General features: G+C 50.6%; 1 protein-coding gene across 2 annotated transcripts in view; it reads right to left on the minus strand.

Moving 5' to 3' along the window:
* Positions 1–446: 446 nt before the first annotated feature.
* Positions 447–24,165, minus strand: part of CHST13 (carbohydrate sulfotransferase 13) — a 29,669-nt gene continuing 5,950 nt past the window's right edge. Inside the window, exons 2-4 of one of the 2 annotated variants that reach the window (XM_026052575.1) lie at positions 15,607–15,714; positions 5,387–5,469; positions 447–1,607 (exon numbers count right to left, since the gene is read on the minus strand). In XM_026052575.1, the coding sequence (XP_025908360.1) occupies positions 762–1,607; positions 5,387–5,452 (912 nt within the window). In that variant the 5' untranslated portion in view covers positions 5,453–5,469; positions 15,607–15,714 and the 3' untranslated portion in view covers positions 447–761. The remainder of the gene's footprint in view (positions 1,608–5,386; positions 5,470–15,606; positions 15,715–24,165) is intronic. The other variant, XM_026052576.1, reaches the window with a different exon arrangement.

Genomic DNA, 24,165 nt, shown 5'->3' on the forward strand with positions numbered 1-24,165 from the left:
GTTCACGCATGGGCATGAGCATCAGAAACCCTATCTCTGCTGGCCTGTACCAGCTGTAGGCTGGCCCCTCTCTCCTTACACGGGGTATTTCATGTCCCACCTGCATGGATGTGGAAGGAGAGGAAGGGAAAAGCCCTCCAGGCTCTGTCAAAAGCAAAAATTCTCCGTCGCGGTGAAACCTCGCTGGCTTGCAGCATCCTTGCCAGGAAACTGGAGGAGGAAGGAGAAGAAAAATGAAAAAAACAGGAGCGGGAGTAATTTCAAGCAAACGAAAAAAACTTACATTAAATTATTGCTTTTATTTATAGTTCTATGCAAGTCTCTGACATGCTCCACCCTGTCCCCACCCCAAGACTCCACATTTAACTCCCAAACAGCCCAGTAAGGAGGAGAGAGACCCGGAGGGATCCTGCCCAAAGAAGGAGCCTTCCCAAGACTTGGATTTACTGAGGAGTCTCTTAGCTGAAAGAGAGCCACCACCAGAGAAGCCAAGCCCTTAAACCCAGCAGTGTCCTGTCCCCCAAACATCTACTGTAGATGTCAAAGTAGGGGATGAAACTGGAAGGAAAGGCTCCAGCCTCCGTGTTTTGTGGGATGTCCTCCCTCCAGACCAGGTCTGAGCGAGGCATCTGATGTGGAGCAGTAATAGAGAAGGCCTGGAGGAGGAGATGAACTGAAGGATGAGTATGGGCTGTGAGGAGAGGAGTTGTGATACAATGAGAGTTATCCAGCTCTCCATCACCACTCCCCTGGGGCCACCCTCATCGGATGCGGAGATAAGAGGGGATGGAGTAATTGAAGAGCAAGTAGTCCATTTTGTATAAATTAAAGAGTCTCCTTTGGTAAAAGGGGCTAATGTCCTGGAAGAACTGGGCCGTCATGTCATCTGTTGTCCTGGTGGTCTTGGATGAGGATGGGAACTTGACAGCAGTGTCGGCGCCAACCAGCTGTAGGATGTAGTTGGCGTCTTCCACCAAGGTCTCATACTTGCCCACCACGTCGTAGTGGACAATGCAGGGGTGGCACAGAGAGTGCACCCGCTCCCAGTGCTCGTTGAAGGGCTCCTCCCGCTGAGTCCGTGGATCCAGCAGATAGTAGACAAACTCCTCAAAGCGCACGTCGTCCCCGCGCTCCAGCGCCTTGTCGCTGGGCTCCTGCCGGTGCCGTCGGATGATTTTGGTCCCGTAGCGCTTGTGGAAGGCTGTGTTGTAGCTGCGGGTGAACTTGTTGCGGTAGGCTGAGACCAGGCGCTCGAAGGGCTCCCGCACGAAGATGAACTTGAGGTAGCTGCGCAAGCGGTGGTTGATCTCGGGGACGCTGTACTCAGAGAGCGTGCGCAGGTTGGATGAGACGTGGGCCTCATTGGCAGGGATCTCCAGCGGGTCCTGGTATTTGCCTTGCCCCGTGAGGACCATCATGACCCGCTTCCAGTTAGTGCAGGCCACTTTGGGCACGTAGCAGTAGAGCAGCCCGTGTGTGTCGTCCACCACCAAGTGCCGCAAGTCATCCGGCCTCAGGAGCCGCCGTTTGCGGGTGTAACGGTTGCAGACGTTGCTCAACAGCTCCCGTCTCTGCTGGTGAACTGCCTGCAGCGACGACTGCTCTAACTGGGGACACAAAAGGCATGGTCACTGGAGTGCCCAAGCTCACCCTGGCCTAGACACAACACCTCTGGCCCTCAACAGTCCCCATGGCCTGCCCTTCCTCACGTTGAGGCATTCACCCACATAGGATTTTGGGGACAGTCTTAACTTTGATCTCAGGCTTTGGTATGGTTAATACTTGGACTTGCTGGAGGCAAAAAAAAGACAACATTGCCTGTTTAGGCTCAAGATAAGGAGACAACATCAAAGGTGGCTTGAGTGTAGAAGAGGCATCACAGAGAGGCCTACGAACGAAATGTTTGTCCCAGCTCCACCACACATGGAGTTAAAGCTCTCTCCTGCAGTTACACCAGGCCAGACTGAAGGCTGGCAAGATGCTGACTTCTGCAGAGAGGCCTGCACGGTCCCACAGCCCCGGAGGGCACTGACTTGCCCTGTTTGCTGGCACAGGGCCCCATGCACCTCTTGGGTGGGCTGTGCAGGGAGAGGCATCAGCCCAGCTGTGCATGCAGATGTTTGCTGACAGGCTCTGTGCAAGCAAACATGCCAGCCACTGGCAGCAGAGGCAGGAATGGGGCACACGAGCATGGGCATGTAGGTCCCCATCCCGAGTGGGGCATGGCCAAGAAAAGCTGGAGTCTTCAACATGGGCAGTCAAATCCGCTTGCCGGCTCGCTCTGCAGCCCCTCATGGCTTGTGGCAGCGGCCCCTGCCCACCTTGGCCATGCTCAGAGCCTCCTGTCACCTTGTCAGCCAGCTGAGGAGAGCAGACGCCCTAAAGCAGCCAAAACCCTTCTCCTGAGGGATTTGTCTTTCTACACATCCAAAACCCTTTTCCCAAGACATTTGTCTTTCTACACAGGCCAGTCCGGTGTCACTGGATGTCTATAACCTCCCAGTCTCTGCTGCAAGAGGAGGATGGAGGCAGAAGCTCCATCTGCAACCACAAGCTCCTTCCTGTTGCATTCCCTGCACAGGTGGTGGCAGAGCCTTGTGTTCCTGCCCAGCTTTCCTGCTCTCGGACTGCTGTGACACGGAAGGAATTAAGTGTGATGGCATCAGATTCCAATGCCGAAGCCTCCATACTCGGCAGAGGCTGGAGACCAAATTTTCAAAGCCAGGACAGAAGGTAAAGATGATGTATCTTGACGTCTACAAAAGGGGAGGTGTGTGTGAAATAGATTTTTTAATTCTTTCCCCTATCTCATCCCCTTTTTGATCCTTGCATCAGGGTTCAGCCTTGTTGTATAAAGCATGCTGGATGAGCTTCCCAGGAACTCAGTTTCCTCACAAGCCCTTCCCCAGCTGACCCCTGCCGGATTTGGGGAAGTGGGTTTTGCTGTCAGGAGTACACCAGAAACTCCAAAATATCATTAAAACCTCTGAGAAGGGAAATCTTTTCCAGGAACTCAAAACAGGAAGATGACCACCTCTTCCTCCTGCCCGCTCACTCATGAGCTTCACTCAGTGACGCAGGGAGACACTTGAGGTCCTTGCTGGGAACCTCCAAGCCTTGCCCCAGTGCTAACAACCCCAAGGCCACAACCACCGCTAACGGCCTCACCACCTGTTTCCTAACCCAGGAGAAGTGACCCTGCGCGGCTGTTACTTCAGTGACAGCAACAGCCCCATGTTGCAAGCCGAAGGTGGTTTCCATTTGGGGTTGTGCTCCTGCGGATTGTCCCCCAGTGTCACCTTCCTCCACAGATGGTGCCTCTGGACGGCTTATCTCTGTCACCTGTGGTGCCAAGAGCTTGGATCCTGAGCTCAGTTTCCCATCCCACAGATGGAGTAGACCCTTTGCTGATGACAGGGCACTAATGCCTGGAGTGAAAACTCCTACTGGAATGGATTAGCTACCCTCAGGCCCTCTGCATCGCATGTCTACAGTGGAAATAACCTCACCCAGGCCCCCTTGGTGACCGCTTTCTTCAGGAACCTGCAGGACAGTAACCTAGTGGAGGACCAGAAGAAAACATCCCATTTTCATTGAGTCTCCTTGCTTCTTCCAATGGAAAATGCTCAAATGGAGCAAACACAGGTTAGCAGACCAACTGACACCAGGGGCTGTTTCTGACAACCTTGACTGCTTGGAAAAGAGGACCAGAGTACCCAGGGATATAAAAAAATTGCAGTTGGAGAGGCATGGAATTTTCATGGAATGCAGCCTGTCAGTAAGCCAAAGCTTGGGGTACAAACCTCTCCTTCTGGGTTTGTTGGGAAGCAATGTTTTTAAACTGGAAGCCTTCATCTCTCTCAAAAAAAAAGAAGGTGATTTAATTATTTGATTTTTTTTTTCAGGTGTTTTTCCCTGAACTTGCATAACTCAAAGCCATGGGGCTGCAGAGACAGACAGACAGACACTGTCTGCAGGCATGGCAACAAATAAATATGACTCCTTTTCAGCAGCTGCCCACTGGATTAAGTGTATGTCTTACCGTTATTTCAGAGCAAAATTACTCCCTTCATTTCCTTCCCTTTAAAAAGCCAGAGAAATGAAGTATCACTTTAAAGGAAAGAACACGACGACATTCCAGCAGCATTAGGACTTGCAGGTGTTACGGCCAAGGAAACCCACATTTGCCTTTTTTTTTTCCCCCAGAATTAATGAAATCTGTCTATAGACAGGCGGCTGACGGGCTTCCCCAGGTGACCTAGTGAAGATGCCTCATGGACATCCCTGGGGACACCTCTGGTCCCCCTCGGCTGGGGGTGTCAGCTAAGGCTTGGGGACCCCCTTGCCCACCTCCATGGGGTCCAGAGCCTGCCCTGGGAGCAGCGGGATGGAAACAGGAGCCTGGCAGACACGCTGCTGTGTCCTGTCCCTCCCTGCAGCGGCGGCCAGGAGACAGGGCCGCGCCGCCGGCACCGCTGCCAGGCCAGGCCCGAGGTGCGCGCCCGGCGCTGGCCGTCTCGCCCGGCGGGAGCAGGGCTGCAGATTCACGGCAGGGAGAGGCGCCTGCTGCCTTCTCCTCGCACCTGGGGATGGTACCTGTGGACGGGGGAGGCTGCTTGGCCTGCTGTACCCGGGAAAGGGCCCGTTCCTGTGAGGAGGCTGTGGAGAAGCCCTCTGCAGAGCCAAGCCGGGATGGAGAGAGGGGAAAAAACGTCATCCCCGGGGGGGAAATGCTGTTGAAAACGCTCGCCCGCCCTTTGCTAGGCTCCAACCGCCAAGCTCAGCCTCGCAGGCAGCTGTGAACAGTGACGTCTGCCTCGAGGCCCTCCTGGAGCCCGGCTCTCATGGGGCACCATGGTGCTGGTGCTGCCATGGGCATCGTCTATGTGTGGCAGCTGAGGAAACGTTGGGTGGGACATTGCCCATGGCCAGGCTGTGCCCAGCTGCCCCTGTTTGAGCACCCGGCCCAGTGCTGGGTAGCAGAGCGGACTGAGATGTCCTGTGACTGTAATCCCCCCATGGCTGAGGCCACCTTTATCCAAAGAGCTGCCAACCTCACCAGGAGCTACCCATTTCTAGACCAGATAGTTGGTGCTCAGGCCTGCAAGGACAGCCCAGAGCCTTCACGTGGCGACATCTCCAAGGATTTGCCCCATTCCAATAACAAAACTGTTTGCCCGACCACCAGTAAGCACCATGAGCAGTTTTAATCAACCACCATATCCCCAAGCAGTGCAGCTTTCCCTTCTAACCACAGCCAGAGGTTGCTTGGTGGCTGCATGGAAACGTTGAGCGCCCTAAGCACCAGAGGGGTAGAAGAAGAGCTGGGATCCGGCCGCTGCCCTCCCCTTTGCGTCCCCCCATCTCCCTGTCCCCATCCGCTCACCTGGTCGCTCTCGTACAGGGCCTGGAGCGGGCTCCGACCGGCCTTCCCCTGCCAGGTGGGCCTCATGACCCTGTCTTCTGTAGCTGCAAAAGGAGCAAGAAGAAACAGAGGTGTTGGGGCCCTTGCCCTGCTCATGTGGCCAAGGCCACCGTAGCCCCATATGGTCCCCATGGTGCTCCCAGACAAGGGGACTTTAGAAGACACTTTAAAAATCAGGATAGGTGAATAATTATGTTATTAAGATGCAAAACTCTCTATCTCCATTCTCACTAATTTACATTCTCACTAATTTATGACCTGCTGAAAGTTCAGAAGTGTTTTAATCTTTTTAGTGCCACCGATGCTGTTTTTCCATGGACATTTCTACACTCATTCAGTTTGAATGGAGTGGGAGTGAAAACTGATTGTCTTGATTTGGCACCTTCTAAACAAATACACTTATTCCCAAATGCTACCAAGGTGTTACGTGGGCTGCAGACACTTAGTCAAACAAAGGATTTACTTCATGACATTAAAAATGACAAAATTCTGTTACATAGGACTTCAACAAAAAAATAAATTGCCCCTCCCTCTTATTTTTTCAACAAAAAGTGCATTTGAAGTTCAGCGGGTCCAGGCTTTTCCTTCAAACAAATAAGAGGCCCTAAATAAAAGGAACTGCTGTTACGTATTCAAGAGCAACTAGGAATAATTTGATCCACGTATATTTGGGCCACACCACAGGATGCACAAGTGGGGAAATTACCAACCAGGAGGCAAGAGGGGCCGCTCCAGGGTCTCCGCTTCCCTGCGGGATGGGGAGACAGCAGCTGTGCTCGGCAGAGCACGGGGCCGGTTTAACCCCGGCAGCTCTGTGCTGAGCCCCAAGGGACCCCGAGTTTGCATTATGGGGCTCAGTCGCACGGTGCTTAGCAGACAAATTGCTCAGGCGCATCGCCTGACTGTGATAATCCTTTAAATTTTTTATTTGCTATTTTCTCTTTTTTTTTTTTTTTCTCCTTCCATAGAGCTATATTCCCTTGAGTGCTCGGGGCTCAGGACAGCCCCATCAGCAGCTCCCTCCCCTGCTGTGCTTCGCAGGCGGAGGGCTGTCTGCAGCTCTAGCAAACAGTCCCCGAGTCAGGGACAGATGTTCAAGTTCTCCAGCTCGTAAATTATGTAGGGATGCAACCACTTTCCCAGCTATGATCCAAACCTGACCTCCCTCCTGCTTGAATCTGCTGAGAGCCTGAAGCCGGAGATGTAAGCAGATAGGCGGCTTACCTCAGTCGAGCTTAATTCAGAGCCCAAAGGCAGCAAGTTAATGAGCACATCAAGAAGTTAGGGATCTAAATTTAGGGTTCTGAATTCAAAATCAGCACTGTCTATGGCAAGGCGGACTAGAGATGGCTTTGAGAGCCAAGGAGGAAGGAAGCTGGGCAAATATTTCTCACCAGTGATTTCTGTTAATGAGCAGGTTTATAACATGGAGAGTTTTTGCACCACAGTTTATGGGTCTGAACTTTCTTGTTCACTGAGCACCACAAAGCAAAAAGAAATCTGTTACACAAGTCCCAGATGTTTTCCTTCTCTTTTCTTTTTTCACCAAAATAATCAGAAGGAAATATCCAAGTCTGTCTTCTTTTTAGAGTGCTTACAGTATTTGCTTAAATGAAAACTGCTCCAAAGCATCAGGTCACCAGGATCTGCATTAAACCTAAGTCTTTCAAGCTACAGTTATGAGGAAACAAGTAACTGACCTCACAAGATTTCATCAGCAGTGAATAAACATTTGCATGTTCATGGGAAACGACACTTAACGCAGCACTGGATTGATCAAGACTGAACATAAGGTAGAGTTTCTTCCTCAATTTCCTATATGAGCTACCCCACAGGAGGGTGGAATGGCTTCTGTGCTAATGAGAGATAAGAGGAAGGTCTAACGTCCACAGCACAGGGCTGAGACACTTGTCCCATTTCCCATTTCCAGGCTTAGAGTTTGGGAAACAAAAGGGAATTAGGATGAGCTCTTTAAATCTATGCTCCCTGTATCTACAACCTGTAAGCAAAGCGCGTGAAAGTCAAGTCCCTTTCCTATCATGGGCTGATAAACTCCTGTTATATTTAAGAGCATGACCCCACCGCGGTCTGTTTGCAAGCGCTGTGCACCGCAGACATTTGCCCTATATTTAGTAAAAGCAACGCGGAGGCGGTTTTGTTTTCAAGATTAACGCGTGCATCGACCAGAACTCCTCTTGCGAGAGACGTAAACAAGCGCAGAGTGGTTCAGGCTGACCCCAAGCCGCTAGAAACACGCACAGCTTGTGCCAGAGCGTGTGGAAACCCTGCTCCCAGGCAAGGGTGGGCTCGGGTGAGTATAACTGTGCCCAGGGACTTCTCCATCTCGCCTGACTTGCCAACAGTCTAAGCAGAGAGGTTGCAAAACCGAACTTCACTCAGGCTTTCGCCAACACAAGATCTGGCAGAAAATAAGGCAACAGCAGCAACCTCCCCTTTTCCCCTCCAGAACCCTGTTCTGCTCATAGTGCACAGGATTCCAGAAAAAAAAAGGAAAAAAAAAATGAGGAAGGCTGAGCCCAGGTGGCTGGAAGAGCCCTGGAGCGCTGAGCTGGCAGTGGGAAGGAGCCAGCACTTCACATTCACTAGATCTTGACAGATTTTGCTCTCCAAAGCGATGACACCATCCCCTGCACAGGGTGCTCGCCAAACCCTTCACAGAAGTCTGGGCTGATGGCAGGTTTTTACGAGCACTCCAACCACAGAAAGTCTCCTAATTCAGAAACCGCCTGCTCCTTACATATGTTCTGTCCCAAGGAGAAAATCAAATGAGCTCTTGGCCGGGCTGCTGGCGCGAGTGCTCAAAGACAGTGTCAGAAGCGGGATGGGGAGAAGCAGCGACAGCACCGCTGTGCACCACGCAGCGAGGCACTGCCATGGGCACGGTGAGCACTGGGAGGCAGTGGCTGGGCTGTCTGCCCAGCGGGAGCTTCAGAAGGCTTCTGCATCCCCTGTGAGCCTGGGGAACGTGGTCTGCACTAATTTAACATAAGTGTCGGTCTCTTCTGCGCTGGCGTCAACACCTCACACTGTGCTGTGATCCAGAGTTGTGGTGATGCCTGTCCTCCTGCCTTCCTGCAGACCCGGCACTGACACCATCTCTGTCAATGGGCTTCTCTCCGGCCCTTTCCCTTGTCACCAGTCACGGTGTCCTCATCGTGTGGCTCTACCGACACAACTCAGCCCTAACTCGAACACCCACACCACCCTCTTCCAGGTTGCTCCATCCCAAACCGCCACACCAGGTAATCCCGTGAGGCTCTCCCATCATGGTGTACATCCCTGGTTTGTCCCCTACTTGCTTTCTCAATCCTAGCCTTGCCTTCATCACCCACCCCAGGGCAAGCAGTGGTCTACCTTGTATAGGCCAAGCTCAAGAGACTCCTGGCTGCCGTGCATAGCCCTAGCCCTTCTGCTGGAAAGAAAACTGAATGTGCAGGGGGAAAAGCTCAATTTTTGATCTGTTTCTTCCATTAGGTTTGGGATGCAGCCAGGACTGCAAGGAGGATAGAGGAAGGGGAGAGATTGGCCATGGCATTTGCCACATTTGCCTTTCCCTCTTCTTCCATTCCTTGGGCCGAGAATAAGCCAGCCATGCCATCCCCTATACAGCTGCACATCCCATCGCTGGGATGCTCCTGGGACCCTAAGCAGTTTGGGAAGGCCAATGGAGATTGAAGCATATGGAGGTGGACTCATGACAGTGAAATGTAGGACTCTGCTGCCTTTTGGCATCACAGCACTAAGGACAGCAGGATCTCCCATCACGGGGCAGCTGCCAAGATCTCAGCATCTTGGCCTTCCTTCTGACTTTATGGCTTGTTGCTGACGTTCCCAGATTCCACCACATGTGACGGTAATCCTCGGAAATTGCATCCGTAAGCAGGGATGCTACTTAGCCAAGGCATATCCAGGTTGTGAGTGAGTAAAAAAAGCCAACCTTTAGAACCATTGGATTGTCATTTGGATAAAAAGCACCAAGACAAGCTATCAGGATACGACTACGATCCAAATCCACACAGTTTTGCTATGAGATGGACACAACTAGATATTACATTTGCCCTCTGCATTCTCAAAGGATGAATTGAGGCAACAGGAGTGATGCACAGCAAGGGACAGAAAATCCACTGCTTAGGAAGTAATGCCGATCAGAACAAAAACTGAATGAGAACAGCCTGAAAGGAAACTCAGGCATATTTTGGAGACTGCTGTGCTACTGGTGCTTTCAGGCTTCTCTCAGGAGCTTAAAAAGGCAACATCCTCCCTCCCGCTTTTCCTCCTACGGCCCAGATTTTAGTACTGTTTCCATCAAAAACAAAGCTATTATCTTGCGGCCGTGTGACATCAATACCACAGCAGGATCTGCGGTTTAACTGACTTTCCAGCTCTCTTTGGAAAAGGGAATGGATTTAAAAGCTGTGGATATTTAGGTGTATTATCTGATTATGGAGACAATCAGTCACGTGCGAGTGAGGGAAAGGCTGGCTTGTGCCCACGGAGCTCTGAAAGCACTAGCAGGAATTTGCAGTTCTGGTTGCAGAGCCTCTTAGTTATGGATGGTGGTTCTGTGTGACCACAACATGAAATCCAGTGCCTGGATTTTACAGTTTGGCCAGGAGACAGGATTCAGGCAATGACAAGCTTGTTAGTCTGACACCAGCCTTCCCAAAACCCTAGAAAACAGTCCGAAGGAAAGAAAACAATTAAAAGATGTGGGAGCAAATGGAAAGAGGAATAAAATGCCACTTGGCATTTGCTAAGTGCCGATCATACCGAGACAATGTGAATTGCCATTTCTGCACACAGAATGGATCTTCAGATCTTTACCCAGACATTAGTAAAGCGTGAGATATGACATGCCACAGGAAATACTTTTTCAACCAGAGACGAAGTTTAAAACAGGAACTGGAAGGGACACAGGCAACTGGAAAGCAAGCTGCACTAGAAAGGGGAAATATTGACCAGAAGGGGAATTTCTAGTGAATATATCTCAAAGATTGGCTCTGGGATCAACACTTGAGGAATAAGCTTAGCATAAAAATAGAACAGAACTGATGATGGACATAACATTGAGAGAGATCGCCATGGCAGGGGGAGACTGAAGTATAAAACAGGGAAACGAAGGCTTTGCCGTGGGTGAGAAAACAGGAGATGCAACAATATTTAATTAGTAGTGTTGGAATTTAGCAGTTTCTGCTGGTGTGCTGCTGGAAATGGCAGGAGGTCCCAGATGCATTAGCTAGGGACTATCAGCTGCCAGGGCGACATAGTCATGAAAAAGACAAATGAAGTCCAAAAATACGTCAGGTGAAATGTTTTCCATGAAAGCAAAAAACACCCTGTGGATCCAAAGCCACCCAAAGCACTAGTGACCTTCATGGGCAGCACTGACAGTCCTGGTGTCCCAGGATGGGATGCTCAAGTGTAGAGCTGAGGGGATGACAGGAAGCCCCAGATCAGTGGGATTTTGGCCAAGACACAGTGGGAGGAATCCCAGCTCCTTTAGGGATGGAGGTTGAACTTGCAGAGATATTTCCAAGCTGGGCTGCTTGGGTCCCAGGGCCACAAGGAGCCAGAAGGCTCCACTCCAGACCTCTGCTCCTAGATGCTGAAGAGCAGTGCCAGGGATTCGGCACCCTGGAGATCACCAGCCCAGGAGGGAGGAGAGAGAGCCCATGTGCTTGGGCCTGATTACGCACCCTGCAGGTACCCAAGGAGTTAATCCTGACACTGCCGCTCATCTCCGCATCGCTGCCTCCAACTCTTAGCATCGCTTCCTGTTGTGTCTGCACAAAGCCCTAAAATAAGAGAAAAAAATAATTCTGGTGCCTGGCTACTCAAAATGACTAGTCTGGGTGTTAATTTTAGCCTGTGTCTCCCAGAAGATGAGTGCAAAAGGACTTCATTCCTACTGTTGGAAGACACATTTTCAGGGCACCTCTCTTTAAAGGGGAAGTTTTCTCTTAGCTGGTATTTCAAATAAACTGCAAACATGATGGGGCGAGGAGGAGGAGGAGGAGTTCTGGGCTTGAAAATGGCATAAGGTGACATGAATTGACTGCCTGGTTCTGAAGCACACATGAAAGTCAACTGGGGTACACCAGCTATATGGGGCTTTACAGACTTAGGAGGAAAAAGCAGCACTCTTAGCCCTGCTATGTTTAGGGATAAAGAAGTGTTTAGAGCAGGGAACAAATCAGAGCAGTATGAGCCATTTCCATCAGAAAGGCAAACAACAGAGCTCTGCCTCTAAAGGAATCAGCCTTAAAATCCTTGCTTAAAACTATGGAGCCAGCCACTGGAAGATCCCCAAATTAAGACCCAGATCTTTGGGGCTGCTGATGCCCACAGCAAGCTACTTCTGTCGATCTGGACTCTCTTCTGCTGTGCGTCATGAGTGCCGAGTCAGGGCACCGCGGTACAGCGCCAGCTCAGCCCTGACCACAGAAACACAGCCCCGTTTCCTCAAGACAGACTCCGTGCTATTAAAATAACTGCACTCATGAGACGTGGAGTAGGATCCTGCCATCTAATTTAAGAGAGGGCATCGAGATCACTTTGCTCAAAGCCAAATCCTCGCTTCAGGCACTGCCTGCGGAATCTGTTCAATTTTCGATTTTAACATCCAAGAGGAAAATAAAAACCCCAAAACAACAACAAAAACAAACAAACAAAAACCAAAACAGACTTCGCCAACAGCAGTGATGAATCCAAACAAATACTGCAGCTCAGCGAAGCTTTCTCACCCAGTTTCATAGTGAAGGCAGGGACACATGGCCCAGGCGGCACCTGGAGAATTTGACCCTGTCGAAGCATGGGTCATGTTATGGAGGCCATAAAAGCAAGGGGAGATTCCTGAGCAGTGTCCCATGGTCTGCGTGAAGAATGGGCACAGAACACATTTGCTCCATTGCCACCTAAGCACAATGACTGATTGCAAGGATGTTTTTAAGGATACATTTAAAAAGGAGGAGACCAGACCTACACACTTAGACTGCTAGAGAAAACAAACACATTTAAAAGAGAAGATCACCAAGCAAGTGACCCTTTGCTTTCTTGTGTGCTGCATTCAGCTGTGAGAAAGTGTGGAAATTCTGGCATTTACATGCTTACATACATTCAGACTTAAGGGAGTAACTCTAGGAGTTAAAAACAAAAAAAATCTACTTCTTATTCTTATAGGAAGGTTTCAATTTGGGAATACAAGATTTTGGCTTCAGTAAACAAGTAATCTGATTTATTTAGACACCTGCAACTACGCATTGTTAGTGCATGTAAAAAGCTAGAAACATAGGCAACACACACTTACTGAATCAAAATGTTATAGAAGAAAGCAAGCAAAAATGTAACAGAACCACATGCTAGATTATACGCATCCTTTGGCTTTATGAATGCAAACACAGCTGGGCACCTGGAAGTGAAGCAAGAAGCAGGGTGTACAACCAGCTGAGCTTCACTGATGCCTCTGCTCCTTAAACCAGCTCTGCAGCTCACTAGCTCGTCCCCAAAAACTCAAGCCTGCTTGAACACCTTGTCTGCAAAGGCCATGCACGCTGCTGATGGCCCGAGCAGTCGTACTGCAGGAAGGAGGAGCACTCACTCATACACCCAACCTGCAGTAATAACGGCCCGTCCCACCACGCACATCTCACACTCATCCCTTGGGGATGACCGCTGCGTTTGACCTCTTTTGCTCGTCCTGGGGTTATGCCAGTTTGGGTTTGAGCTGGGGGAAAGCTGGCCTCAGAATGCCAAACTTTGTAAATGCTTTAGTATTTACAAAACGACTATATGTTTTTGTTCCAGACCCACATCCTCTGCAGCTGTATGATGAGCAGCTCGGACATGCCAGTGTTTATTTGCTAACAGCCTACCCATTTTTGTTTCCTGGCATTGTATTTTTCCCCCCAGTTACGGCTTGTTTAGTCTGTTCTGTCTGGGGACAGACTCAGGGAGTCTCTCAAAATAAACCTAGGTGATGGTTCATTAGTATCAGTAGGCAACGAGTCAGTGACTTTCTTGTGTAGGAGGTTATGTGGAAGTAGGCAACATAACCCCATCCCCATGCAGCGTGGTCTCGGGCAGATCCACCACGCACTGCCTCCAATACTCATCCTGCTGATGAGCAAGAGGGCAATATAAAACTCTGCAGGCCAGGCCTTGATAAAAGCTGCCTGTTTCTGCACATCTCTCCGCTGGGGTAGAGGCAGCAAAGCAGCAGCTGTCTGTCACAGGCACCTGTGTCTGCTCGCTCGGGAAAGGGAATGATGCTCCATTCCCTGCGAGACTCCAGGGTGCCACCATTCCCTGCACCAGCAGCGGCACCCACAGCAGCAGGGCATCCAGACCAACAGGAGTGCCTTCCACCCGCTTGCTCCACAGCATTGTCTGGAGCATTGGACTTCAGAACGAAGCCAAGGGGCAGGAGGTCTCTCGATGGCACGGCTAGGGACAGGTGATGCAGCCTCCTAAAGAACTATGGAGGGTACCCAAGCCCTGCTTGGCAGCTGTCTGCATCAGCACCCAACCAGTATCCCAATCCTCTATGCCTCTCCCTGGAGAGCCGAAACGAGGGTGACAAACCCAGGTGTCATCCTTGTTGTGGTCAACCCTTCTGGCACACAAACCAGCTGGCAGCACCGGAGCCTCCTCATGTAACACAGTGCTGGGTGTCCCGGATCCCGCGCCAATTCCCACCTCCTTCTCCCACCGCGGCAGAGCGCGCGGGGCGCCGGCCAGCTCAGCACCCTGGGCACACGCAGCACGGCCCGCACACAGCAGCCCTTTGAGAACGGGCTGCCAAGCGTGAGCCGGGGAGCTCCCGAGCGAGTCCCTGCCCGCGCTGGCACCTCTCCCTCACCTTGCATGCCCTCGGGAAGAACAAAGGCCCCAGCGTCCTCCTCCAGCAGGAGATCAGGGCTTGATCCCCATCTCTGCCAGTGTCTCCCTGCAGGAGGAGCCTGGACAGGTCATTTATTCCATCGGCTGCCCCAACGGAGATGTCCTTCACCTCACAACCATGATGCTGCTGCTACAAGCTTGTGTAAGGCACTTCCATAGGTGCCTCCACATGGAACACAGGGATGGGATTCTTGGAAAACATGCATCCATTTGCTTTGTGGCTGAGCTCACCGAAAAGGCTGCAAGAGATTATTGGGAGTTTTGGGATCAGGTGGTGCAAAATACTCTTGTTTGGAGGGCTTGCTGAATCTGGCAAGTACAGGATCATGTCCAGAAACACCTCAGCAATGGCTGGGTAAGGCCCAGGCCTCCTCGGAGCACTTCTTCACTGAAGGGGAAGATGCAAATGCTCCAATTAGTGGCTCATGTGTTCCTGATTTAAAGCTGTTCCGTTCAGCAAAAATTAAATGAACCGAGTGACTTGAACTTGGCCGGATCAGACAGACCCAAGTCCCATCAGCTCAGGGATGCCTGAAAGCTTAGCTCAGGGGTTTTTTCCACTGCTACATGCTTTTTGCCATCCCGTAGTCCTTTCCCAATGGCCAAACCAAGGAATTCACTAAATCCCCTCACCTCTTGGCACACAGACACTGCGAGAGGGCTAAGCAGAGATGTTCTAGGGGGAAGTTACCCACAAAGCTAAAGGAAAAAGCACGAACAAAAGCATCTTGGAGGAAGACAGCTCCGAGGCAAACGTGCCCGGGACAAGACAGAACGTGTACGCAAGACTTACCCAAAGAACGACCCCCATAAAAAATACAACACTGCAGCAGTGAAAGACAAGCCTTCTCTCCCATCAGCTCAGACAGAGGAACCCACGTATATTTCTATACGGGAGAAGGTGGTTTCACAGCACCAGGGGCACCAGGATCTCCTAAAAGTGATTCTTCAGCCACCCTCCTTAAGTACCAGTTCAGGACAAGATGAGAGAGGGGAGTAGGGGAGGGTGAAGGCAGTGCAATGGTCCATCTTCTTCCTTTCCTCTAGGACATGCACCACCTCTCTGGTGCTGATGGAGGGCTCCTATCTGTCTCTATCCTACCCCCCAGAACCTTCCTTCTCCCCAGATTACTCTCTTTTTTAAGGCAAACCCCAGGATGTCAGATGGCTTTTGAAGGGTGATGGTGCTCCCCAAATGCCAGCACCCCATCCTCATCAACCATTTTCAACCCTGCATCTCTGCTGATGAAGCGCCCCAGTACCTCCTTCCCAGGCTTGTTCATCAGAAGAGTTACTATGGGCAGTGATTTCTGAGGTGATGCCTCCAGCCTCTGAGGAAGCCTTGGGAGCTGCCCGGTTGTACAAAGCTCCTAAAAGAGAGGAAAAAGAGTGTTTTTCAGGCCCCAGCACAATGAAATCAGGTATGTAGCTGGAAAGGGGCACTGGGAAGACCTGGAAGCCAGGAGAGCCTTGTTCCCACAGTCTGATAACGCAGGTAAGCGTCTCCCAAGTAGCAACCACCACCTTGCAGCTTCAGCAAGGGCTTGAGTGGCACAACTGGATGGTAATGACAGGCAGGCACTAATGACAGTGGCCTGCTATCCAAGAAACACACTGTAATGAGGGGCTGATGAGTCACTTGGGATTACTTGGGATAATCTGACAGATGGCACCGTGTTCAACAGCAAAAAACCATTTGTTCTTCTAGGGATGCTCCCTGCTGGATGGATGGCAGCAGTCCATGGACAATCCAGAGAAAGGGACAGAATACATTCAGGCAATGTTACTTCCAGACGCCGATGAGTGTCCTAAGTGATTCAGTACGGAAAGGGGTTGAAGGGCCATCCTCAGGAGTGAGCACACGTCCTGTTCCCACTCCAGGCAGCCCAGCCGAGCCTGTCAGAAGCGGCAGCGGTTTTGGTGAACACCTGGGTGTGCAAATGCAAGGCCTCAGGGAATGGAAGCGGGCCCAGAAACACAGGCATACCTGCCTCCTCCTGCACAGCAGATCCCTGAGGTCTGCCCAGTTGCTGCTGTCTGGGACCTTGAGATCTTTGGCTGCAACATGGCACGCTATGGGGGGAGACGGAGCGGCCACAGTGCCACATCATCTACCTGTTGGATGTGGGCATATTTACACCACCCACAAAGTGCAGATTACTCCTAGCACCAGGGGCCTTGCACACACAGAAACCTATGGGCAGAAGGCATATGGACAATTGAAGAGCCTGGAGCACATTAAATGTGTAATTTGCAGCCTGCTGGGGAAAGGGAGCCTGATGCATGAGCTTTCAGAGGTTGCAATGCCCCTTACTCATCAGGCTGTCACCTTGACCATGAATATTTCCATGCTGGACATCTCAAGACAGATACCATAAAACTGCAGAAGACGTGGGGGCCATTCAGCCTCCAGGGCTAAGTGTCACCGGTACTAAGAGTCACCAGACTTCAGGCTTCTCCACCTGGAGATGGTTCAACTCCAGCAATGGATTTTCATAGGAAAATGTCTCAGCCCAGCCTTGCTGGTGCTGTGGCAACTTTTGTGAAGGAGGGAATGCCACCTTGCCAGGAAAGGAGAGCAGATGCCTGCTGGACAGCTGCCGAGACAGAAGGAGCAACCTTGCAGCTGCCAACAGGACCTGACCTCCTGTCGGCTCCCTGTGCCACAAAACATAAACTCTTGCCCCAAAGATGAGGATGTCCAGTTGCTAGGGTGGAACTGGAATGAAAGGAAGTTATCAGAGTAGAAATAAAGATGCTGTCCCAGGAAAGCAAATAGAGAGTCTTGCAATTGCTTTGCAATGACTGTAACAGCACTGAAAGCTGGAATCAGACCCGAACGGGGCATTCTAACAGCCTGCACACAACGCTGGAGTTGCAGTTAACACAGGGATGGAAATTAAACCCATTTCATGCTTCCCTCCTCCACTGAAAGTGTTCAAAAGATTCATCTGCAGTGAGCACTTCCTTCATCCCGACCCCTTGGGATCTGCTGGATAGTGCATTTGGTGCAGACCACGGCTGAGCTAGATAAATCGCTGCTCTGACCCAGCCTGCGGGCCAAGATCTGTGCTTACCATCCAACACTGCATAAGGGGACACGGGACTAATATTCAGTTACTTGGACTTCCCCCCAAACCACTAGAAAAAGAAAGCTCTCTGCGAAAGAGCTCCAAAATCACAAGAAATATTGCTGACAGGGTAATCTCCAGTGTCCAATTCTATTATTCCTTTTACAGATTTAACAGTAACTGGACGGAAAGGCGTGCACTTTTCACCGTCTTAGGCCTGCAAGTGCTTCCAGGCACCGCAAAGCTAACAGGACCCTGTGCACAAACCCTCACGGGGGCCCTGCTGAGAGGCAATTCCCAGCTGGCTGCTGTAGCACTTGCGTGTCGAAAGAGGCGATGAACTCATGTGTGCATTGCACTTATCGTGCCTGCATGACAAATGCAGCACATACAACTTCATATTTTCAGCCCAAAGTCAGCAGCCGGCAGTTAACACTAGGGTTGAGACACTGTTTAGCATTAACGGGTTTGCAGCCGCCTCCTCCTTCCATACGTGGCCACGAAGGTGGCTAGGGAATTTAAAAGGACATCATTAGATGTATTTAGTTCTTAAGCTGTTACAAAAAGAACATTAAGCTCCTGACATGAGACTGGGTTTGGACCTTCTTGCACCAGTTTAGATTTCTACTGTCTCCTGACCCTTTGTGTGTCATACATATTATGCAGGAGGATATTTTCTTTCTGGCTTTATTGATTTTTCCCCCTTTTTTTCCCCCCCTAATAGAAGACTGCCCAAAACCAACTCCTGAAAGATCCAGTCTGCCCAGGCTTTAGCCAGATGGTTTAAGGAGTACTCTTTATACCCAAGAGTATCATCACAGGCACCAGAAACTGCTGGTTCCAGAAGCACCTGTGATTTACCGAGAGCCAGTTGTTGGAGATGCTTTACAACCACCAAGAACTATGCCATGCTCGGGATCCTGGGAGATAAACTCAGCACTGACAACAGGACTAAGCTGTACAGGGAGGTTCCTTATTTTTTATAAAGCCTCATTAAAGCAGATGACCCCTCTTGCACTGTCATCGTGTTGGTAGCTGTACCCAGACATTTGGGGTTGGTAGAGCTGGCCCATGGCTGTGTGGCCGTCTCCTTCCTGCGCACTGGGAAGGCTCAGAGTTCGTTTTCCAAGGATTGCTTTCTTATTCCAATTTAGCCAACTGGAGTCAAGGATCAGCCAGGGAAATGCTAAGCAAGTGGTAGAAAAAGGTGACAGCCATAAGCTCAGCTCACAGTAAATCATGCAGAGAGGGGAAGAAAGAATCCAGCTGCCTCAAGCACTGTGCCAAATGCCACAGCAGCACCAACAGGGCCTAGAGCAGTGTCTGCTTTGGACAAAGTGTTCAGGGGTTCTTCCTAAACCCATGTGTGCCCTCGGTGGGGGAGGAGGCTCCTCTGACTTAGTACCAGGTTGAGGCAATGTCAGAGAAATGTAATACATCGAAGGCAATTGAGGCAGGGGGATGTCTTCCACTAGAGCTACATGCCTTGTTCTCTGCTGTGACAAGGAACAAAATCTAAATCTTTATAGGAAACAGAAAATTCACAATATCCAGGAAGAACATGGCCTATATGAGCAAATAAAATATCTACGCATAAGCATCATGGAACTCCACATTTTCAAGTGGTTAATTCCTCCCACAAGGCAGACTAGAAGCTTTCCAAGAACAATTTCTCTTCCTCCTGATGCCTGTCATTCTCTTGGCCCAAACTGTCTGCTTGCATGCATGATGCAAGGCCGAACTGCCAGCATTTCCATTCCCTTTCAATAAATTCCCTTTACAGCCCACTGCTCAGCAGGAATTGCAGCACAAGGGCTTGTGCTGGCAGTGCCAAGGCAGAGATCCCTGCCTGCATGTACAGGCGCTGATTTGCAAACCACGATGCTACAGACCTGCAGGTGAGCACAGACCTTCCTCTCCCCTGAATCCCCACCCGCTCGGTGGCCGTGTCCATAGCCTGTGTGTTCCCATCACCAGGCCAGGCTTAGGGAAGCAGTAGCTGCAGCAAAACTCCTGGGTTCAGACAGCTGCAGGGATTTGCCAAGGCAGGATGCACCAGCCTGTTGCCTTCTGCTCAGCTGCAGAGGCCAAGGCGGTCCAAGGCGCTGGGAGACCAGGCTGGACTTGCACAAAGCCTGTTTGCAGTCAGGTCTAGTTCAGGCAGATGTTGTTTGTGCCCTCTGCACACCAGCTACCTATGCACATACAAGAGTAAAATTAAGCCTCCCTGAAGCTGCATGGCTCAAGTGCTTGCTTGCTGAATGCATTTCAAGCCATCTTGTCAGCTCTGCACATCTGGAACTGATGAAAGCCTCAGTAAGTAGACTTGGGAACAAGGCACATTCATCAGAGCCTTTTCAACAGGCCACCTTGTCCACTGCCACTCCCTCCTTGGCTTTGCTTCACTGCTCTTGCTCTTCTTCTCTCTGTGGAAGGAGCTGAGAGTGTCTCCAATTAGTGCCCTTCTAAAGGAGAGCAGTCTTAACCTGTGAAACTCAGTGCCACATGATACTCAGCAAAAGGCATAGCCCTTATTAAAAGTGTTGAAAAGATGCAGGAACTTGCAAAGCAGAGCTGCTGAGAGAAACGGGCTGGGAATCTAGGGCAGGAGCTAATTACGGCCTGCTGGAGGCTAAGGAGAAGTGTCTCCAGTGCATAACCGTTCATCATAGAGCTCCTTGTCCCCGTTTCTACTGCATTTAGTAGTGGGCATTGCCCGAGGCCACCATAGAGCCCTGCCTTCCGTGCTCGCCTGGATGTTGATACACACTACAAACCTTTACAGCACCACGGCAGCAACTCGTCTGAGCGGGTTTGGGATTTAATTCCACAGTACCAGCCTAGTGCTGAGGCTGCCTGGCTAGTGTAAGGTACTCTGAAGGCTCTCCTGTCCTTCCACAGCACAGCAGCAAGGTCTAGCAGATGCCACAAGAAGAAGGGAAACAAAATTCCATCAAAGTCAAGTCAGCCTTGTTTCTGTCTCACAGAACCAGTGTCTGCCAATCCTATTAAACTAAAGGGAAATGAACTTCTTCTGCCAGGAGTAACTTTGGAAAAGACCCAACTGTGAATATACAACACTGTTCCCGAGCCATAGGAATGGCCCAGCTCTGCAGATGTTTGCATGACTGAACTCTCAGTCTTCCTATGCCACTGGGAAACATGACTCTGCAGATATGTTCCCTACAGTCAGATAAGGGGGTGGGAAAGGAGCAGGATAGTTAGAGGGCATCACTCAAGAACAGGGGAGGGGAATTGCAGAGAAGCTTCTCCCCCAATTAGCTTGACCCCCAATTAGTTTGTACGGATTTCCCAGGCCCTTGAAGGAAGCAGACTTGGACAGGGGCGCCAGACACAGAGATACCCACAACCAGCTGCTCCATACAAACATCACCTTTGAACCTCATGTCAACATTACCCTTCTTCCTGCGAGGTCAATAATTCATCGCACAAAGCCGCTAAGCAACATCTGGCCAGAGAGCAGGGCTGGATCATGTTTCACGACAGTGGCGAGGCTGCATATCTGCAGAGCTAGCAGCCCTCTTAGAGAGGCTGAGAGACAGTCGAGGGAGTGCCTGCAAGGGAACATCATAAATCTAAATCCCTCTGCTGCACCCCTTCTTCCTGCCCAGGAGAAGGGCTGGGCAAACAGCCAGGAGATGGAGGTCTATTAACCAACCTATTAACCATTTAAGAACAGAACAAGCCTCCTGTCGCTGCTGTGACAAGAGGACAGGACTTGTGCCTCTGTGTCCCTCCATTCTATGGAGGTGGCGTGGGATGGGAAGGGACCTATGGGTCAAGAAATGCCCCGTGCACTGCTCTGCATAACCAAACTATCTCCTCCATGCAAACATACCACAGGCACAATTGCAAACACTTGATAATCTGCTGTGTGCAAGCTAAGGGGCTTGCTACTGTGTGACCCAAGCTACTGGGAAGATGTTACCTCCAAAAGAGACTTCTCAGTATAAAGGTGCTTCAAATCCATCTGAGAACCTGGCGAAAGTTCAGAGAGAGTCTTTGAAAATGAAGTCCAATCCTGAAAAATCTGCATCCTCATCAGCAGTGGGTGTTTCTTCTGCGCAGCAGATCTCAGCAGCGGTTTGTTTACAAGGCTGGGCAACAAACGTACCCAAGCACGAGAGAACGTGAAGCAGGCAGTGTGGCTTTCAGTGTCTCCTAGATGTAGAAGCATAACTTCCCACCACGAGGGCTCAGTGACAAGAGCAAGGTGGAACACACTTCACACGGCAGTGCATACAAGTGGAACGGCAAAAGGACACAGACAATGAATACACACACACTCACAGCATGGAAATCAAGCCCTAGAACATCTTAAATATAAAAGAGTGGTTTTCATCTCAGCACAGGGTTACTAGAGGATGTGGGTTATGTGGCTGTGCTCTCCTGCACGGGTAAAGGACGATAAGCTACTCCCAGTATCTCAGTTGTAGCTGTAGCTGCCGAACCCAAAAGTGTCAGAGCTGCAGCAGTAGTAACCACCAGGGAAAAATCTGCCTTCTTCCCCCAGGAAATAGCAATTCCCATCTGTTTCCAGACATTTCCATCAGTCTATGTGTCTGGAAATGTACGGCAGTTTTATCTAACCAAAGATTATCCAAGTATTAAGAGCTGTGGGGCACTATGGAGGGAACAAGAATTTCCAGGTCAGCCAGCGTGTTCTTCTGCCAGGCTGCAGGAATTCTGCACTAAGGGCACGGGCACCTCCATGCCCTTAAGTTAAAGAAAATCTCTGCTAACTCCTCAAGAGTTCAGCTAAACAGACTCAATGGAACCACAGCAATCAAGAGAGAAGCGGAATTGCACCAGCTGGACAGATTTTGAATTCCTTCCCCTTGGTGAGGAAGCTCTGCTCTACCTAGAAACAAAACTCCAACCCCTGCAGATCCTTGTCTCCGAAAGGCCTGACCTGCAAAGATTTATAAGGCAGTGATCTTTAGAGAGTCTATCCACCGCAGTCACCACAGCAGGTAGGTAAGAGCTGGGGAAACATAAACCTGCTTGATAGCCAGTGTCCAAAAGAAATGCTGGAGGAGAGCTCAGCTCTGCTCACACCAGGCTGCCTGTGGACAAGTCAGTTTGAAGACATCCCTGGCGTGCAGGTCTTGTCGGGCTGTGCGCCTCATGCAGAAAGGCACCAGTTGCAAGATGCAGATCTCGGCGGGAGCTGCTGCGCTCCCACACAACCTTCAGCACAACCTTTCACCATCTTTTCATGGGGAAAGGCCATTTTTTTAGGCAGCTGCCCAGGACTAGCCACCGTGATGCCCGGAGCTGACACTGAGACACGTGCCAAACGCCGAGGAGTGTGTGTGCAGGGTGTTTGTTTTTTGCAATCACTGTCCCGTCTGACGGTTCAGGGCAACGCTGGGCTCTTCCAGATCTGGCCCAACAAGAAGTGAGCAGAAATATTCAGTCTGTTAAATGGTGGAGTGACAGAAAAAGGTTTTACCTGCTGTAGGTCTTTCCCTGGCTTGCTCTCCTGAGCACAGAAGGAGACTCCAACCCGGTGTTCTCCAGTGCTACTCCACCCCATGCAGCAGTGGCAGACGAGAGGAACCGAGTTGCCTTCTGCAAGGTCTGCAGCTGTCCCCTGCCTGGTGTGTGTGACTGCAGTGTTTGCTGACCAGCTGCCTTTCTGTGTTTGCAGAGAACATGAGGTTTAAGGAAGTGCTGAGCATCACACAACACCGAGCACCGCTTCCGCACAAGGTGCCTTCTCACAAAGCCCCTTCTCCCGCTGCGTCCTTTGGCTTCCCTTCCCCTGAGCACACTGCACGCTTCCCCCAGAGCAGCAGGCCCTCCAGCACAGTAAGTGCAGCATTAGTTTTGCTCCCCTTGCTTCTTGAAACTACAAGACAAAACTAAACCGCATGCTCCTGAGCTACCTCTTATGCTGGGAAATCAGTGCAGAACTTGCAGAAAGGGGAATTTATCTGAGCCGTGGCCACCCAGCTCCTGGGAACACAGAGCAGCTCTTTCTCCCCACCTCTGCCCGCACTGGACTTGAACTTAGATGGTGATTTTGGCTTCCCAGGGAGGGCCACATGCCCACGCTTTGGAAAGAGAGAACAGAATGTGCTGAGGCAGGCTGCAGAGGGGCTGCAGGCGAGATAGATAGTTCAATCCTTGCTTATCAGGGCTCTGCAGATGATTGCGGTGCTGGAATTACACGGGGAGCAAATCTGCAGCACAGACAAAACTAGGCAAGCCACAGCAAACCTCTAGAGCCAGAAGCAAGGCAAAGAGACCAGCATCTTGTGCTGGAGATAGCAGTGTGGAAGGGAGAAACAAGCTCAGGGCAGTGGCACTGTGTGTTGGGTGCACTTAGTAGTATCTTCCTCAAGCTAAATGGATTTTACCGTCATGGACAGTTGTACCTAAAGAAAGGAAAAATTAGAAGAATTGTGTGAAACAGAGGACAATCCCAATGGGTTTGTGCGTGAACATAAGCCATGCCCAAAGGCACCGATCCAGGCAGGAGACAGGCAGAGGGCATCCTGATTTACAGCAGTGCAAACTCTGCAGTTCATGCACAGGACAGAGCAGACTGCTCTAAATGGACAGCAGAGGCTGGGCAAACTGGTTCAGCTCTGCACACTTACCAGGCTTCCCCTTCAACTATGAATGCTCACCTCAACATAGCTCCATATGTATCAGTTCTCAGCATTGCAAAACCCGTATTGGGGACAGAACTGAGGCTTTTCAGGCTACCAGAGCTACTCT

Source organism: Nothoprocta perdicaria, unplaced genomic scaffold (genome assembly GCF_003342845.1).
Source record: "Nothoprocta perdicaria isolate Ctin4 unplaced genomic scaffold, notPer1 scaffold_9, whole genome shotgun sequence".
Lineage (NCBI taxonomy): Eukaryota > Metazoa > Chordata > Aves > Tinamiformes > Tinamidae > Nothoprocta > Nothoprocta perdicaria.